This window comes from Myxine glutinosa, chromosome 11, assembly GCF_964187855.1.
Source record: "Myxine glutinosa chromosome 11, kmMyxGlut1.1, whole genome shotgun sequence".
NCBI lineage: Eukaryota > Metazoa > Chordata > Myxini > Myxiniformes > Myxinidae > Myxine > Myxine glutinosa.
Genome location: NC_136271.1, coordinates 34,804,580 through 34,823,313, shown reverse-complemented (window position 1 = coordinate 34,823,313; position 18,734 = coordinate 34,804,580). Strand labels below are relative to the sequence as shown.

The following is an 18,734-nucleotide window of genomic DNA, read 5'->3' as shown; positions in this document are numbered from 1 at the left end:
AAATGTGAAGAATGGGCGGGTGCGTTATCGTGATGGAGCTGCCAATTGCCCGCTGCCCACAGGTCCGGCCGTTTGCGTCGCACAGCGTCACGAAGGCGACGCAGAACCTCAAGTACAACCACAAGTTTTCACTTCATTCCATCTATCTGTTTAAGAGCGCATTAAAGTCAAACAAACAAACTGAAACTTCTTGAATTATATAATTATAGTACTAGTGGGTACACCGGCCCTCCGGATGGTGGTGCCCTTCTCGAACAATGCGCATTTGGTGTTTCCCATCCTATCTATATATGGTCCTTCATCTTGGAGTAGTTATCAGGCAAAGTAATGGGACTGACCCATCAGTCCTAGACTAGTTTTGCAAATTTATTAAAAAGAAAAAACTGAAATATCACATTGACATAAGTAGTCAGACCCTTACCTCAGTACTTAGTTGAAGCACTTCTAAAACTAAACTAAACTTTCTTTTCTAAACTTTCTAAAATCCTGTTTTCTCTTTGTCATTATGGGGTATTGAGTGTAGATTGATGAGGGAAAAAATGAATTTAAATGATTTCAGCATAAAGCTGCAACATAACAAAATGTGAAAAAGTGAAAGGGTCTGAATACTTTCTGAATGCACTGTATATTTGGAGTATTTTTGGAGCTTTGTAGTATCTTTGGAGTGTCCCAAAGGAGTATCTTTGGACTATGGAGCTCCTAAGATACTGTCGTGTGTCTATCCTGTAGTGAACACCGCAAGGCGACGGATGGCCAAATTAGCTTTAACTCTGAGGCGTTCAGTCAATGGCGGACCTTCTTTATACGCACGGGGGGGAGGTAGGGGGGGGGGGGGAGGTAGGGTGGGAAAGGCCACGAGCGTTTACCTGTACGGGTCCACAAGACGTCTTCGAACATGCGATAATTCCAAGCCGACACAGGATGTAAAATGTACAAAAATACCGGCTTTATTGAAGAAATGCCGGAAACAAAATAATGCACAATAATACTGAGGTTGCTAAATGGAACGTCCCCATACAGACTCGTATACAACACAAGGGGAAATGTAAAAGAACGAAAGTAAAAATGTGTGTGTGGGCACTTAGCTCTAAGTAAAGTGGCTCTTGAACCCCATCGGGAATCGTCCAGGCCCCGAGCGCGCAATCTGGGCACGGCACAGGCCCTGGCGGGAAGTAGGCCTCAGCACGCCCTCGTTCACTCAGCTGCGCTCGTCCTCGTCGTCCGCCTCACCAGCACCCACGTGACCCAGTGCAAGAGCGCTATGAACTGTGGCTGCCCGGCACCAATGTTCCAACGCAAGAGATAATTGGCGACCGTTCACCTCTGGTCCACAAGCCGGGAGAAAGCCAAGAGCGCTCGTGAACTTTGACCATTCGTGGTGAAATCCCGAAGCAGAGAGAGATATAAAATCGTGACCGTTCTCAATGAATGTCCCTCGCTCAAGAGCGCACCGTATATGTGTCCGTTCGCTATGGAGGCCAGCCCGGAGAGGGTGATCAAACCAAAGAGACAAAATGTCGGGAACACGACCGTTCGCCACCAAACCCAGAAACAACAACAACAACAACATGCATTTTAAGGCCATTTTCCCTGCTAGAGCGGGGGTTAGCCTTGCGGTCCCCATGACAATCTTCTCCATTTTGCCCGACCCCTGATGCACTCCCACCTTCACCTCAAACTCACCACTGTTCCCGTCCTTCGTCCTTACAGCTGTGCGCGCTCTTTTGTACATTGCCATCACTACTCTGATCAACCATTCCTCCACTTCTAACTTCCTCAATGCCCATGTCAATACTTCGCGTGGAACCCTATCGAATGCTTTCTCCAGATCAACAAACCCAAGAAACAACTTCTTCCTCTTCTCCATGTACTTCTCCTGCAACTGCCTCAATAAAGAGCGCGTTTGTCGTTCCTCTTCCTGGCATAAATCCAAACTGCATTTCGTCGATCTTCACCTTCTTCCTTATCCTCCTCTCCAACACCCTTTCCAATACCTTCATTCCATGCTCCAATAACTTTATCGCTCGGTACGAGCCACACTCCAGAGGGTCACCTTTCCCCTTGTATAGAGGGACGAGGGTACTCAGCTCCCAATCCACTGGAATGCGGCCTTCTTTCACCACCAGATTACAGATCTCTGTCATTCTCTTCACACCCCAACTTCCTGCTGCCTTCAACATATCTCCCACAACTCCCGTCGGCCCTCCCGCTTTTCTACTCTTCATTGCTTTTATCGCTTCCTCAACTTCCTTCTCAGTTATCTTCTCTGCCGGTCCTAAAACTGGGTTACTCTCTATGTTGCCATCCCATTCATTCTCTGTATTCAACAGCATTTCCATATATCTTTTCCATCTTCCTTTAATTCCATCTGGGTCCACAACGATTTGTCCCACTTCATCCTTCAAGCAACTCACCCCCATCACATCACACCTCTCTTTCGCTATCTGCTTTGCAATCCTGAATACCGCTCTCTGACCCTCTTCCGAATCCAAGCGTTCTCCGAACATTTTCCTACATGCCTCCTGCGCCTTTGCTACCTCTTTCTTTGCAGCCTTCTTGGCTGCCTTATAACTTTCATGCTCTGCTTTTTCTGCTCCCGTACCCTTCGCCTTCTGCCACTCCTTGAACTTCTTCCTCTTCTCGTCAATCCTCTTTCCAACTTCATCATCCCACCACCATGTTTCCGAGTGCCTCTGTGGTCCTTTTGTCCATCCACATACCTCACCAACGGCTACCAACAAACTATCTTTCATTGACATCCAACCACGTTCAAGCTCAACCACATCATCCTCTACCCTACTCAGCCTCTCTTTTAATGCCTCCCTTACTGTCACCTCTTTCAACCTCCACACCTTCATTCTCGGTTGGTATAACCCAGCAAATGAGAGATAAAATGTCGGTCCTTCAACTCCTTTGTACTCAAGGCTCTGATGTCATCCGACGACGTCTGCGTGTCCGCTCCTATCAGCTAGTGCCATCTCATCGCTCTTGGTGTCCTGACCAATCACTGCCCTTCGGAGCATGGCCTTACGGGCCTGCCTGCTTGATGTGGTGATGTGGCTGCTGGCAACGCCAGCGGTATTGTTCAATGTCTTGTTCCGGTCGCTTTTATTTTGTGTTATAAATGCACGATTTCTTGCCATGTGTGCGTGCTGCATTGTCATAAGGAACAGAGGAAAAATAACAGAGGCCATTACATACAGGGGATTAATTAACCATAATCCCTAACTAATTAACATAACCCCACCCCTCGTGATGGGAACGAAGATACACGCTTACACGACAAAACACTGTCTAAACAAATTTCCTACTTATGTACATGGGGGTTTCTTCTTCATGGCAGTCGGAGCACACTACCTAAACAATTCTACCTGGACTAAGGTAATCATGGCCTACCTACAAACATCACAATACTTTGGAGTATCTTTGGAGCATCTTTGGAGCTTGCCCCATGAAATGCCACAATAAGCTATTTATAAACGTTAAATGGCGTTTTGTCCAATAAGGATAAACCCCTTAGGGAGACGAGATATTCAATTAGTATTAATCAATGTTGTTTTGTAATAACATTAATATTAATAATTATGCTATTATCATTCGTGTTATCATGCCTCCGCTGCCAATGAAGGCATTATGTTTTCAGGTTGTCCGTCCGGCTGTCCGTGCATCCGTCTGTTCGTGATAAGTTTCCATTACCGCAAAAAGTTGAGAATGGCTGAAGGGATCTAAGTCAAACTTGGTACAGGCATGTATAATGATGTAAAGAGGAACTGATTAGATCAAGAGGCCATGTTAGGTAAAAATGCCGTTACCGCGATAACTTGCAAACCAATGATGGGATTTTGACCAAAGTTGGTACAAGTATGTATTATGATGCAAAGACGAGATTTTGGGGTCAAAGGTTAGTGTCTGCAATATGTTGTCATTACCACGATAACTTAAGAAGGGCTGAAAGGAACTAAGTCAAACTTGGTACAAGTACGCATAATGATGCAAAGATGAACTGATTACCACCCCACCTAAGGTAGATGGAGATTATGTTTTCACCCCTGTCTGTTTGTCACTTGCAAAAATCGTAGATTTTTCAAGTGTATTGGTTGGTCTTGTGCATTATTCTGTCTGTCTGTCTGTCTTTCTGTCTGTCTGTATGTCAGTCACCTGCAGGTCACAATTTTCAACCGATCTTCACGAAACTTCACCAAATGGTAGAGTTGGTCATAAGCAAGAATACTATTGTTTTTGGGGTCAAAAGGTCAACATAGGCCAACATAGGTCTCCCTTCACACAAAGCCCGAAACAAGTGTGTGTCCACCCTCAGGAGAGCCAGGAAACAATATCTCTCCGTTCTCAAGACCGAACTCTCCTATCTGTCTCGCTCTTCCAAATCCTGGTGGCGTCTGGTCAAATCTGTTTCTGGTGTTTGTTCCCCTCCATCCCCTCCCTCACCTCAAACGGCTACACGGCTGACTCCGCACGTGAAAAAGCTGAATGCCTCAACTCTGTGTTTGCCTCTAAATCTTGTGTCCCAAACCCATCCCTCTCTGTACCCACCGTACCCAGTCGTACCCAGCTGCTCCTGGACTCTGTGTCCTTTCCTCCTGACAAGGTGGAAAAGTTTCTGTCAACCCTCGACTCTGATTCTGCAACTGGTCCTGACGGCATCAGCCCACGGGTCCTAAAATCATGTTCTTCCGCTCTTTCACTCTCTCTCTCTGTTCTCTTCACCCTCTCTTTTGCTCAAGGGCATCTGCCATCTGCTTGGAAATCAGCCAACATCACCGCTTTGCACAAAAAAGGTGCAAAAACAGATCCTAGCAACTACAGACCAATCAGCCTTCTCCCAATTATCAGCAAAGTCATGGAATCCATCATTGCTTCAGATATGAAATCTTTCCTCTTCTCCAATGGCTTGATCTCTGACCATCAATTTGGTTTCAGACCTGGTCACTCTACTCTGGACATGCTGCTTCTGCATTCTCAACAATGGATGGAGGTCCTCAACACCAAACAGGAAATTAGAGCTGTCTCCCTTGACATTTCACGTGCCTTCGATACGGTCTGGCACCCCGCTCTGCTCACCAAACTCTCCTCCTTTGGTATCCATGGAAATCTCCACGCATGGCTGGCGGACTTCCTCTCTAGTCGTAGTCAACGTGTGGCCCTGAATGGGTTTCTCTCATCTCCTCTTCCTGTTCAGGCTGGAGTTCCCCAAGGCAGTGTTCTGGGCCCTGTGCTTTTTCTGGTCTTAATCAATGATCTCTCTGACTCTCTTGAAAATCCTCTCTATCTCTTTGCTGACGATTCTACTCTGTGTCGCTCCATTCCTCAACCCTCAGATCGGCAGTCTGCAGCCTCCTCACTCTCTGCAGACCTGGACAAAATCAGACTGGGCAAACAAGTGGAACATGTCTTTCAATCCTGACAAATCTCACACTCTTACGATGTCTCTCCGAAAAGACCGACTGGACAACCCTCCCATCCACTTTCTGAATAATCCTCTCCAAGAAGTTCTGTCACTCAAGCTTTTGGGTCTCACTATCTGCCATGATCTTTCCTGGGAAAACCACATTTCAAATCTGGCCTCCAAAGCCAGTCGCCGACTGGGCATCCTCCGTCGTGCGAAGTCCTTCCTTGGCACACCTGAGCTCCTCACCACTTACAAGGCTTTCATCCACAGCTCTATGGAATACTGCTCTCCCCTCTGTCCTGGTGCTCCTGCCTCACACCTAGCTCGTCTTCACGCTGTTGAAACCAAAGCGTTCAGAATCATTGGAATCTCCCACGATGAAGCTAACTCCAAGGGCCTTTCACTCACTCACCGCAGGCAGGTTGGTGGTCTTTCCGTCTTCTACCGACTCCTCTCTGGCCTTGCCCCCCCAGCTCTCTCTGGGCTCTGTCCCCCAAATATTCCTACAGGTCGCACAAGATCTGCCTGCAACCCTCTTGTGGTTAAACTGCCAAAATCAAGACTTTCTGCTCACCTTCACTCCTCTTTTCTCCCGCCTCTGGAACAAACTCCCTCTCTCTTCAATCCCACTCCACCCTCCAGGTCTTTAAAACAGCTGTTCACCACCATCTCTTATCTTCCCCCACCCAAAACCTTGATTTTTTCTACCCCCGCTAATTTCACCCCAAATCCTACACTTTTTTGAAATACCAACTTCTGTCCTGGAAGTCCTTGGTCTCCTTGTGTTTTATACCTCTCCCCCCCCCCCCCCCCTTCCCACGCCTCCTCCCCCGAAGCCCTCTCCCTCCCACACTTCTCCCTGCTCTCAAATGTTGTGTTTGTGTGCTTCCCCTTCTCTCCCCATCTTGTCTTCTGCTACCTCTTTTTATATATTTTGTTTGTCTGGTTGATTTGTTTGTGAAATAAATGTTAGCTCTTTTCACGAGCCTCGATTCAGTATACAAAAAAAAAAAAAAAAAAAGATCACCAACTTTGTCTATTTTCTAAAATCCTCAATTTTCACCGGTTGACTTGAAATTTGAAGGGGCTTTGCAAATATGGACACTGAATTCAACCACCAATTATTTTTGAAGTCATCATAGGCCAACAACTTATTTTAGGGATTTCGTAAGTATCGTGCTGTGCATGACATATTTCTTGTTTGTTTGTTTGTCTGTGAACAAGATATCTCAAAAGGTTGTGGACGGCATTTGGTGGAGAAGTTGGGTATGTGACAAAGACGAAATGATTAGATTTTGGAGAAGATCCAGATCCGGATCTGGCAAGTAGAATTTTTAAAGTGATTCTTCACAATTGGAAGATAGGGCCAAAAACGATATATCGCAGGATATGTCAAAAGGTTATGGACAGATTTGGACGAACCTTGGTGGAGAGGTTGGGTGTGTGACAAGACCGACTCAATTCGATTTTGGTGAAGATCTGAATATGGATTCGGATGCGAGTATTTATTTAATTTTTAACTGATTCTTCACCATTGGGAGATGAGGCAAAAACCGACATATAGCACGATATCTCAAAAAGTTATGGACAAGTTATGACTAAACTTGGTGGATGAGTTGGTTAGGTGACAAGAACAAGCCGATTAGAATTTGGTTCAGGTCCGAATCCAGATCCGGCCTATCAGTGGGATACAAAACATAAACTGTTCAGCCTGGCAGTGGTATGCGCTCAGCCAAGTGCCCTTCTCATTTGATTATGGGGACAAGAGGTCAAATGTCAGAGATCCCATTCGGTAAAAAAAAATTCTATTACTGCGCTCACTTGTGAACCAGTGATGGGGTTTTGACCAAACTTGGCATAAGTATATATTGTGATGAAAAGATGAACTGATTAGATTTGGGCAAAGGTCAGATGATTGAGATGATTAATTGATCAAGGCAAATACTCAATCGATCAAGAGATGGTGCAGAGTAAGCGAACTTAAGCTTTGAGGTTTTCATCTTGAGTACGTCGACAAAATATGTTCAATTATAATGTGAGTACGTCTGCAAAATATGTACAATTAGAATGCCAGCACGTCTATAAAGCACGTACTATAAAACCACACAAAACAAGTGCTGATGAGGATCTGCCATCTCTGATTACTCTTTCTAGTTGAATAACGGCAAAGGAGGTTAAATTTAATGCAAAAAAGATGTGCAGGTAGAATAAATTTCGTGTTGATGATAAATTTGTTATATGTGAAATAATATGATAAATAAAATATTTATAACAATATCTGATAAATATATAAATAAAGATAGATATATGATATATATAAATGAATGAATGAATGATCGTTTTAAGGCCATTTTCCCCGCTAGAGTGGGGGTTAGCCTTGCGGGCCCCATGACAATCATGGTTCCCTGTTTGAGGCAATGTTTTTATGGCCGGATGCCCTTCCTGACGCCAACCCTTGGTCACGCTCTTCGATGCGCAGGGATACCTATTCCTGCGGGGTAGGGTACCTATTCGCAGGGTACCTATTCTAGGTACCCTGCGCAGGGTACCTATTCTGCGCAGGGTACCTATTGCGCAGGGTACCTATTCTAAACCGGGGTACACACCGTGATCATTTATCCCAGCAAGCTGGTACTCAATTTGCCGACCTCGGAAGGATGACAGGCTGAGTCAACCCCCCTGGCGTTAATTCAGCGATCGACCGGGATTCGAACCCAGGATCCTAGGATCCCAAACCGGCACCCTAACCGCTAAGCCAACACCAGGGATAAATTCAGAATAATATTCAACACCAGGGAATAATAAACATTCAGAGAGAGAAATAAAAGAATAGCTCCAATTATACAGGGCCAGGAAAACTACGTGCTGGCAGGAATGGAGATGCTACATGCTGGCAGGAATGGAGACATTCGGCAGCACACAAGTTTGAATAAGACACCTATAAAGGGGCTGTCACACCTTGACGATTTAGCCAGCGTATGCCAACGTATCAAAATTTATCTAAAACGCTGGCGTTCGCTGAACTATTGATGTTTTTTTTCAGTTTTGGGCGTATAATAGCGTATTCATAACGAGTTGGACGTATGCATAACGTATTAGTAACGTATACAGAACGTTTCGATAACTTATACCAACGAATGCTTAGCGTGTTGTCGGCGTTCACAACTTATGCCCAACGATAGTCTAACTTATGCATAGCGCGCGGCAGCGTATCGCCGACGATCACGTGGTGTAGCCTATTAAAAGGCTGCCGCTCGACGATTCAAATCATAACCGCACTAGACATCGAAGTGTCAACAAAAAAGAACATTTTTTATTTGTTGAATTGTACATGTATATTGCAAAGTGCATAATTGAAAAAAAGCTTTTTATACAATGTTCATTTCAAGAGGAATCTTACTGTCTCTGAGGTCCTTTATTGCCTGAACAATGCAGTAATACAAATATCTAAATCATCCTATCTTGCCACGGAACTGCGCCAGCTGGGGAGTTAACCCAGTGCTTGAGGAGATTCCTCTGTTTCTTTCCGTCCTTGGAGGCAGTGTTGGGGCCAGTAGCTGTCTGTGTATCCTCCAAGTGATGTCCCTCTCGCCATGCTCCTGGAACAAGGTCGTGGTTCTCATTCTCTGCCCGGTCAAGCTGCTGGTTCTGTAGTCCTGGGTACCTGGAATTTGAATTTGATTTTATTTACTTATAAAGCGCACCTATAATAAAAACATATATTCTAATGCGCTGTAAAATAAAAAGTAATATAATGATACATATAATATTTAAGGTAAATCATATAATGTTTATAAGCATAGGCTAAAAGTTAAATTGCATTGTATACTGTATAATATATGCTATGTAAACATGAATTACCTGGTCCTCATGAGGTTGTGCAGGATCAAGCATGCTTTGACAATGAGCTTGACAGTGGAGGGGTGATGCTGCATGCTGCATGGATGCTGCTCGTCCTTGTTACGGAGTTCCACCATGAGCTGGTCATACATGCCAAACTGCCGTCGCCTCCCGATCCATGGTCTCACCCAGTTCCTTCTCCTCCGTTCACCTCTTCTTCTCCTGGCTCTATTGGCACGCAACTGGTACAGTGTCAAATCGATGAGGTCATGTTGATGTTGGAGGACAGCTAGTAGGTATTCTCGTCTCAGCCTTTCCGGATCCTCCATCTCTCGGATGATATGGACATCTGCGCACCATGGAGTCTGGAACACTGACGGGTTCCTCCTGTGAACCCCATTTATACCAATTCCCCTAAACGCTGCCAATACGCCATTATACGGTAGCTGTAAGTTAGAAACACGTTCAGTAAGTTCTGTGGTCGTCCGGAAGATGTCAAATACGTCTACATACATCAATATGCGTTGGAGATACGTTACACATAGGTTCAAAGCACGTTACTCATAGGTTAGAAATAAGTTTCGGGTACGCTAGACATTATCTCGACGTATTTCGACTTACAAGTAACGTGTGTCAACGTGTGTCAACGATCGCCTAACGTGCCTACAACTTATGGCCAGCGTATGCGGAACGTGTGAGTCATACGCTGGCATACGTCGAGAAATTTTGTGCATGCACAAAATTTGTCGACGAGCTCAGCGTACTACGACGTATGCCAGCGTGCTTCAGCGTGCTCTTAACGTATACAAAACTTACCCATAACGTATTCGACGTGTGCCAGCGTATTCGCCAAATTTTTCATACGTCGGCATACGCTGGCTAAAACGTCAAGGTGTGACAGCCCCTTAAGTGAGGACTTCAACTTTTCCAAAAAAAGAGCAATTAAATAAATTGGAAAATGGGGAAGGGGGAGAGGAACTTTTTTGGACCCAACCTTCCCAACAATTATATATAAGGGCTTCGTTCGTGTATTTGGTTTATGCAGGTAAAAGGCCAAAACAAATGGGATGCCTCAATCGGCGACCAGCTCAGCCTTGACGTTGTGAAATCTGTCTCTCTGTGCGTGGATGTGCTCTGGCTCCAAAGATTTTCGAGGGAAGGAAGACAACAGCAGCAAGTCGAGAGAAGTATGCGTGATGAGCTTCACATTGACAAGGTTCTGATAGATGTGGTCGAGCCTCTGACAGATTACCTCGTCGTTGCTCATCAACAGGCGCACCGCGGTGAGAACTTCAGAGGACACTCTCTTCATAAACTTCCTCCCCGTCTCTTGAAGGGCCAGAGCAGCCAGGTGTGTCAAGACCTCGTCAAAGTTTCCCATTTTGCTTCGCATCAGCAGCTGCAGGTTGAAGCAAAGGGTTGTTTCCTTGGTATCGACGATGTCAAAGAACGTTCTTGCCTTTTCCATGTCGTCCTGTTGCAAAGCCAGAGCGATGGCAAAGCAGATCATCCTTCGTGGTGTTTTTTCCCTTTCCTGCAATATCTTCTCCATCAGAGTCAAACAGGACTTGTACGCCTCTGGTGTGTTCAGCTTGTAATAGATACCACACTTCAGGAAATTGGTAATAGATGACGACTTCCAACCACGGCTCTCCATCAAGCTAATAACATTCAGCGCATCTTCATAATACTTTTTCTCAAACAGGAAGTCCACAAGGATGTGATAGGATGCAAAATTAAAAAACAACACCAATTCAGGATCCATGATCAGGTCCAAAGCCTCCTTATGAAGGCCCTTGATGTATAAAAGCCGCATTACCACAGAGCCAAAGTTGAACTCTTGATTTCAGCCATCATTGTTCTTGTGATACCTTCGTGATACCTTCATCATTGTCCTGCACAAATGCTGCACATCTTCCTCGGTCTCACAACTGTGTAGCAACGTCAGCAATTCGGACTTGAGGATGACCTTATCCTTTGCGATCTTGTCATCGATGTAATTCATAAATTTACTTTTATCAATGTTGAAGTTGTTAAGCAAGTAAATCCTGTTCTGGAAGACTTTCAATCCAAGATATTCTTCACTGAGGAGGAACCTTCTTCCACAGTCATTCGTCATCCAAGGAACCCTTGGGATTTGTCTCCGAGCAAACAGCGCTGAGCACACGGCCCTCTAACCGGCCACATCGTACGGTTAACGCCGCCATTATTAATATATATATATATATATATATATATATATATATAAATATATGTAATATTATATAGAATTATACATAATATAATAATAATAATAATAATAATATATAAGAATTATATAGATATAATATCGTATATGTATATGTAAATATAATAATATATACAATGAATGATCGTTTTAAGGCCATTTTCCCCGCCAGAGCAGAGGTTAGCCTTGCGGGCCCCATGAGCTCATGGTTCCCTGTTTGAGGCAATATTTATATGGCCGGATGCCCTTCCTGACGCCAACCCTTGGTCACGCTCTTACGATGCGCAGGGATACGGTGTACCTATTCTAAATCGGGTACCTATTCTAAATATATTGTTACAGACACGACTTTGATGTTAAAGTGGGCCGAGCGGAATGGCCGTCGTGTCCGCACAAATTACCCGACTATACTCGACGTTGACGAAGCCGCGCCACGCTGGCTCAATAAGAAAAAGAAGACACCCGGCTGGATTACAATAACACAATACGACACCAATGTTTCGATTCTCAAGTATATTCGTACGGAAAAGGTTAGATTACAGGGGCTAGAGGTATATTACAGGAAGACAGGCACTTAGACACACTCTTATATTAACCCCGGACAGACGACAGACACACGGGACAACGGCTGACTCACACGGGGGTTTGATGGCTAGGAAAGGCAGGCAGTCGATGGCTCAAGGTGCACTCTTGGCTCAAGGCAGAATCGACTCGGTCCGGTCCAGAGATGCGGGGAGGTATCGTCGCGCTGGGGGTGGCGGTGGCTTCTCTCTCCAGTCTGGGGGCGCATCTGACGTCACATCCGGCGCGGGGCCGCGTATATCCGGCGGGGAGTGACACGCCCTCGGCTCGTTAGCTCCGCCTCGTGGAATCGGCACGTTGCTTCTCATTGGGTGCGTGCGGGGGGGGTTACTGGCTCCGCCCCTGACGAGGAGCTGACAGCCAGCCCCTTCGGGGTAACCCCGTGGAGCGCATGGTCTGGAGCTAATCGAGCCGGTGTGAGGACGCATCCTCCCCCGCTCCGCCGCCATCTCCTCTGTTGTTGTTGTAATTGTTGTTGTAGTTGTTGTTATTGTTGTTGTTTGGGGAAGAAGATGGGAGGAGGTATGGGAAAGGTCCTAAACTCACTACTGATGCCATATAATCACATTCTGGTGCAACGAAGAGTCATAATTAATGGAAACGAGGCCTTAACTGACATAGATTAAGAATAACTAGGAAGATGTCCGAAAGTTGTCTACGTGTGGTGCGGTGGACCTGGGCACGACATTTAATGGGGGAAGAAGGGGAAGGTCGGCTCTACTGATTGTTATTTACATGCAATGGGACTAGGGAATGGGGGATTGGGGAAAGTTGGGGAGTATTGGAGAAAATAGGGGAATATTTACAAGCGGATATGGAGGCCAAATTCCATATTCGCAACATTGCACCCTTCTCTACCCTCGGGGCGTCCCGACCCGATAAATTTTTACCTACTTTAGTGTGGCACGCAATGTAGTTCCCCCTACTATTAACTCTACCCTGAGTGCGACAGTTTTACAGATATTCACAAATGAGTAAATATGTCCCCCTGCGACGTTGCACCCTTCTCCTCACAGAAACACACCCACAGGATAACCGAATCCGGAAAGAATTCTCAAACTACACATACAGCCGGTAGGGAGCATTATTTACAAGACTACGCTGCTATCTACACTACGATCCAGGACCTGTTTTTGGAGGAACACATGCAGATGTTATGCATAGAGAGAGCGCGCTTGCCAACATCGATACACCAACCCACGAGTGCTCTGTGGCCGACGGCCTTTAATAACGTGCAGAGCACCCTTCCCGAGCATCAACAGCACCACCCCACCACCAATCGGTGCAGTCACCATTGTTCATTGGAATAAAAATAAATTCGACAACCCCTAACCCTGCAGGTGTCTCTTGCTCTTCTTGTGGTGCACTTGGTGGTAACTAAAAGTGGTTCACCTGTATGGCATAGGTGCCACGTTGACCCATAGGTCCATCCCCGGGTGGTGCTTGGCCGCAAACGAACTGCGGTCCATTGTGGGTGGCCACAAACATTGCGGTCCATATGGTGTATCGATCCCGGCAGCAAACAGCGAAAGTGCAGGCCCACAACTGCGCAGCCAGCACCTCTCTCTCCTCTCTCTCTACCCCAAAGCCAGATCCTCGGAGGTGGGAGACAAAAGAAGAAACAAGTGAGTAAGGTGGTAAGGGCGCAAAAATGCACGCAATGTAAGGTGATGCACACTGGGGGCACATGGGAACCAGGTGAGACAGGTACGTTCCTATCGTACGCCCCCCCCCCACCAGGTAACCTACATGGCCTCTCCCTTACCCCTTACTGCATCCACAAAACACAACACTACCCATAAACATCTACTTTACCAATCGACAAACATCCCTACTGTCTTCCCCGTTCCTCCCATAAACCAAATTCGTCTTCTCTCCCTCCTAACCAATCCAATTTGCCATTTTCAACTCTCATCAAAATTTGCCATCTCCAACTGCACATCAAAATTTGCCATCACCAATTCATCATCAGTCCCTCCTAAGGAGGGAGAGATGGAATCACCCCAATGTCTCATCCACGTCGTGATGCGTCTCACAAATCCACAACAATTCTCATTTCTGCAACACAAACAAAGAAAACACAGGTGTGGAGTCATCATCATCACCACAGGTAAGTGGCTGCGTATGGTGCGACAGGTTCTTCAATCCTAACTATTTCCTAAATGACTTTAACAACTTTACACTACCCGGGGTCTTTCTCCGGCCAAACCATTGGCCCCCTTACACTATGGGTTCTAAAAACCAATTCCCATTGGCCCGACTGTGGTGCGCTTCAATTTGGGGTCTCACTCCCCCGATTCATCTCCCGGTGCCCTCGCACAATTTCTGGGCTGCGGCGTGTACCTCTCCCAGTGGGTCTACCCACCTGCACACCTCCACCACTGCAGTTGCCTCCGAGCTTACCTGCTCCTCACCCTAACCTAACTACCTGGGGAAGGCCCTCTGGCTCTCTCCCCACTCCGTGCCCTCTCTGGCACTGGGCTGCCCGATCCACACCCGGGATCCTCAGGCACCCACTCACAACTACCGGCTCCCAGAGCCCACCTGCGGCCTCACCTGGCCGACATCCTCACAGTGGTGGAGTGCCCAACCAACTACACACACTAACAGGCTACACGCCCAGCCATTTCCACAACACTAATGCACCCATTCACAACACCATTCTGCAACCGCACCACAAATGCCAATATCCAACCACAATTTACCTGCACCCTCTACCTAACACTTACACTACCCGCCCCGGGTGCTCGTGAAAGGGGTCCACTCTTCCCCCATCCACACCTTCGCACCATGCACACCACTCCGTACCACTCACTCCAACTCTCTCCACACACCTGTACCTGCACACCTGTGCTCTCACACCTGGTGCCACCTGCACCCTTCTCTCCCCAAGCGCATTCGCGCTGATCCACACACTCACTACTCATACACTACTCCACACACCTGTCCAGTTGCACACCTGTGCAATCACACCTGTTCAATTCTCACAAACACGGCATCATCTCAGCTAACTACTCCCTTCTGAAACTTGCGCTTCCCAGTCGTCCCTTTAAACTATTGCGCTCCCTCGTCATTATCATCCATACTAATCTACCTGCGTCCCCACTACAGGTATCAGTCACTAACTAAACTTAATGTTACCTACTGTCATCTTCGCTAGATCCCTACACACAATATCCTAACCCACCCGGGCTAGTTTTCACTGCCATACACCCCATAAACTATAGCTCCTTTGCCCCCCACATGGGAAGGGTGGCAGGGATGCCATCCCACCACATCGGGGGTCTCTCACTACCAATTTTGCACATCAAATTTCAACAAATCAAAAATTTGCCAATCATCTGCCAATCACTGTACCATTACCAATCATCACTCTGCCAATCCTTTGCCAATCATCAAATTTTGTTTTTCTCTAATTTTGGGTCCAAAACACTAACCTCATCACCCAGTCGACTCACTAATACCTCTCGGTGCGCCAATCCCTGTCCAAAGCCCGGCTTCGTAAAGCCAAGCAATGGATGCTGGTTGTTCTGTGCCAGTGGCTGGCTGCATCCTGCCTTCGGTGCAGGGAAGGAGGTTTACCCGGCCCGAGATCCCACGCACCTTCTCGGCACGGAGCCATCCAATGTCCCGATCTCGACCTGCCGGAATTCCTCAACAAAAAGTGGTCGCCATGACGACTCTTTCTATCGGGCCGCCCGCTCCGCCTAGTGGAGCACGGACGTTCAAAGCGAGGCCCAGCACGGATCGCGCACGGCGGTCCTTTTGAACCCGCCGTGGCTCGGATCCCCGCTGGTTCTCGCGGCACGCGAAACCCGGCACGCACCGAGGGCCCGCTTCGGCTAAAAGTCGACCTAACCTTTAACCCGTTTAATGTCGATGCTTCACCTGCATGCTTACACCCCGCAGCCCGTTCCTTGCTCACACATCCAGCCGTTTCCATGCCCCTCGTACCTTTCCTTACACACCTCGGTACACCCATTCCACTCACCGCCTTGGTCACACACCTGACCACCGAACACTTTGGCACACACTCGTTGGTAGCACACCTCACCAATACACCTCTTCGCGCCCCCTCCTCGGTCACCTCCTCTGTGACAATCACAGGTGTGCTCTCATTCGCACACCCAACCACGTGCCTCACCACCAACTCCAGCGTGCATTCCCACTCACGCTCTACCATTCCAGGTGTGCATCCTTCCATCCCAGGTGTACATCCTCGCTCACCTGTCACAACTAACTCACGCTCCATGTCACTCTCACTACTTTCACCTCCATTCCTGACAGCGCACTCACCCTTACTCTTGACAGCACACTCTTTCCTCATGCACCTGTCCGTCACACACCTTTCTCGCGCACACTCTCCCGTTACACCCTCTGTAACACTCACCACAGCTGTGCATTCTTCCTTGCCTTTGACAGCGCACTCTTTCCCCATGCACCTGTCCGTCACACACCTTCCTCGCGCACACTCTCCCGTCACACCCTCTGTAACACTCACCACAGGTGTGCATTCTTCCTTGCCTTTGACAGCGCACTCTTTCCCCATGCACCTGTCCGTCACACACCTTCCTCGCGCACACTCTCCCGTCACACCCTCTGTAACACTCACCACACCGCGCTTCCATGTGCCCCCTCGCACACGCGCTACGACCGACTCACTCTCGCCAGCACCCTCACTCCTTGGCACGCACTTTTTCCTCACACACCCCAGAGTCGGACTTTCTCGCTCACCTCCTTTTTCGCACACCAGACCTGTCGCACACTTCACCAACGGCCTCTCACGAACACCCGGGTCCATCTCGACCCCCAAGCTTCTTAAATCCCCTGGCGCATCATACGCACGACCATATTGGTCACCACTTACACCGGGTCCTCTTCCTCTTCGCTTCTCCTCCATCACCTGCGAATCCCTCATCCGGTTAATGAGCACATCATCACGATCCAACCACAGACTTTGGACCAATTCTTTTATCTCCTCTTTTATCTCTTTCTTATCCCCTCTCCGTCGCTTCTTAATTTCGCTCATCCCTTCTTCCACTTCTTCTAATTTGTGCTTCACCTCTTTTATTCCCCGGTACGTCTCCTCAAGCTCGTCCTCCAAGGCTACCTTGACCGTTTCCATGTGCGTCCTCACCTGCCGGTCCTTCGTCTCCATTACCTCTATCACCTCGTCCAACCTCGTTGTCAGTCCCTCACGTACCGTCTGACACTCCCTCTTCGTCGCTATCAAGTCGTCTTTTAGTTCTTTCTGTGTCACTTTTAACCCTCCTAATACCGCAGTGTTCCTTTGAACCTGCTCCGTTAGTTCTTTTTGTCCCTCCGTCAGCTGTTCCACCTCCTGCGTCAGGACCTCTATGCCCCCCTGTAACTTTACAGTCCCCTTTCTCACCTCCTTCTCCATGTGCTCCTTACAGTGCCTCACCTCCTCGCGCACTCCTCCGACCTCCTCACTCACTCCTCTTCTGATCTCCTCTCCCATCACTTGCATCTCCTGCCCAGATGCCACCCTCATCTGCTCCATTTCCTCCCTGTGAGCATCCAGTTTGGTTTCTACCCCCATTCTGACCCCCTCTATCTGCTGCTCCATTTGTTTAACTTCCCTTTCCGCTTGGTCCCTCATGTCCCTCAATTTGCCTTCCATACTGTTTTCTAACCCCTCTAACCCATTTTTCACTTCTTTTATCCCGTTGTCTAACCCCTCAAAATTATTGTCTAACTTCCCAATTTTCTTGTCTAACTCCTCAAAGTTATTGTCTAACTTCTCACCGGTACCCCTCGCTTCGTCCCTCATTACCCCCATTTGGTTTCCCAAGTCATTCCTCAGGTCTTCACTTGTCTGGACCATGAGCGCCTTTATTTGTTCCATAAATAGGCCCCAATCCATCGGCGGCGCTGCTACGGTCGCGGGCGCGGTGACCAGCGAGGCGCCATTTTGTGCGTTTGCTACCCTCGCTGCTTCGCTCTCCTCATGTCCCTCATGTCCCTCAATTTGGTCCTGGACCGACCCTGCTTCACTCTCCCCTACCGGACCCCAGCCGTCTTGATCCGCCATAGCGCGACTTGCAAAATTCGAGTTTCGTAAAACAAAACAAATTTCGGCCGCTCCAAATTTTGACCAAATTTTTTTTTTTTTCCTCTATTCGTTTTTTTTTTTTTCTTCAAAATTTGGTCGGGCCTCGAATCTCACTCCCGACACCAATTGTTACAGACACGACTTTGATGTTAAAGTGGGCCGAGCGGAATGGCCGTCGTGTCCGCACAAATTACCCGACTATACTCGACGTTGACGAAGCCGCGCCACGCTGGCTCAATAAGAAAAAGAAGACACCCGGCTGGATTACAATAACACAATACGACACCAATGTTTCGATTCTCAAGTATATTCGTACGGAAAAGGTTAGATTACAGGGGCTAGAGGTATATTACAGGAAGACAGGCACTTAGACACACTCTTATATTAACCCCGGACAGACGACAGACACACGGGACAACGGCTGACTCACACGGGGGTTTGATGGCTAGGAAAGGCAGGCAGTCGATGGCTCAAGGTGCACTCTTGGCTCAAGGCAGAATCGACTCGGTCCGGTCCAGAGATGCGGGGAGGTATCGTCGCGCTGGGGGTGGCGGTGGCTTCTCTCTCCAGTCTGGGGGCGCATCTGACGTCACATCCGGCGC

General features: G+C 47.6%; 1 protein-coding gene and 1 pseudogene across 2 annotated transcripts in view; both read right to left on the bottom strand.

The window, feature by feature from the left end:
* ATP23 (ATP23 metallopeptidase and ATP synthase assembly factor homolog) overlaps window positions 1-18,734 on the bottom strand; it is a 40,840-nt gene that overhangs the window by 10,752 nt on the left and 11,354 nt on the right. The window contains exons 2-3 of one of the 2 annotated variants that reach the window (XM_068104515.2): window positions 9,269-9,596; window positions 8,701-9,071 (exon numbers count right to left, since the gene is read on the bottom strand). The exons of the other annotated variant lie outside the window; for it this stretch is intronic. Coding sequence (XP_067960616.2) covers window positions 8,855-9,071; window positions 9,269-9,596 — 545 coding nt within the window. The 3' untranslated portion in view covers window positions 8,701-8,854. Of the gene's footprint in view, window positions 1-8,700; window positions 9,072-9,268; window positions 9,597-18,734 lie in introns of those variants that run through there. 2 annotated transcript variants of the gene reach the window in all.
* On the bottom strand, window positions 9,711-11,413 carry LOC137418104 (pentatricopeptide repeat-containing protein 2, mitochondrial-like; annotated as a pseudogene).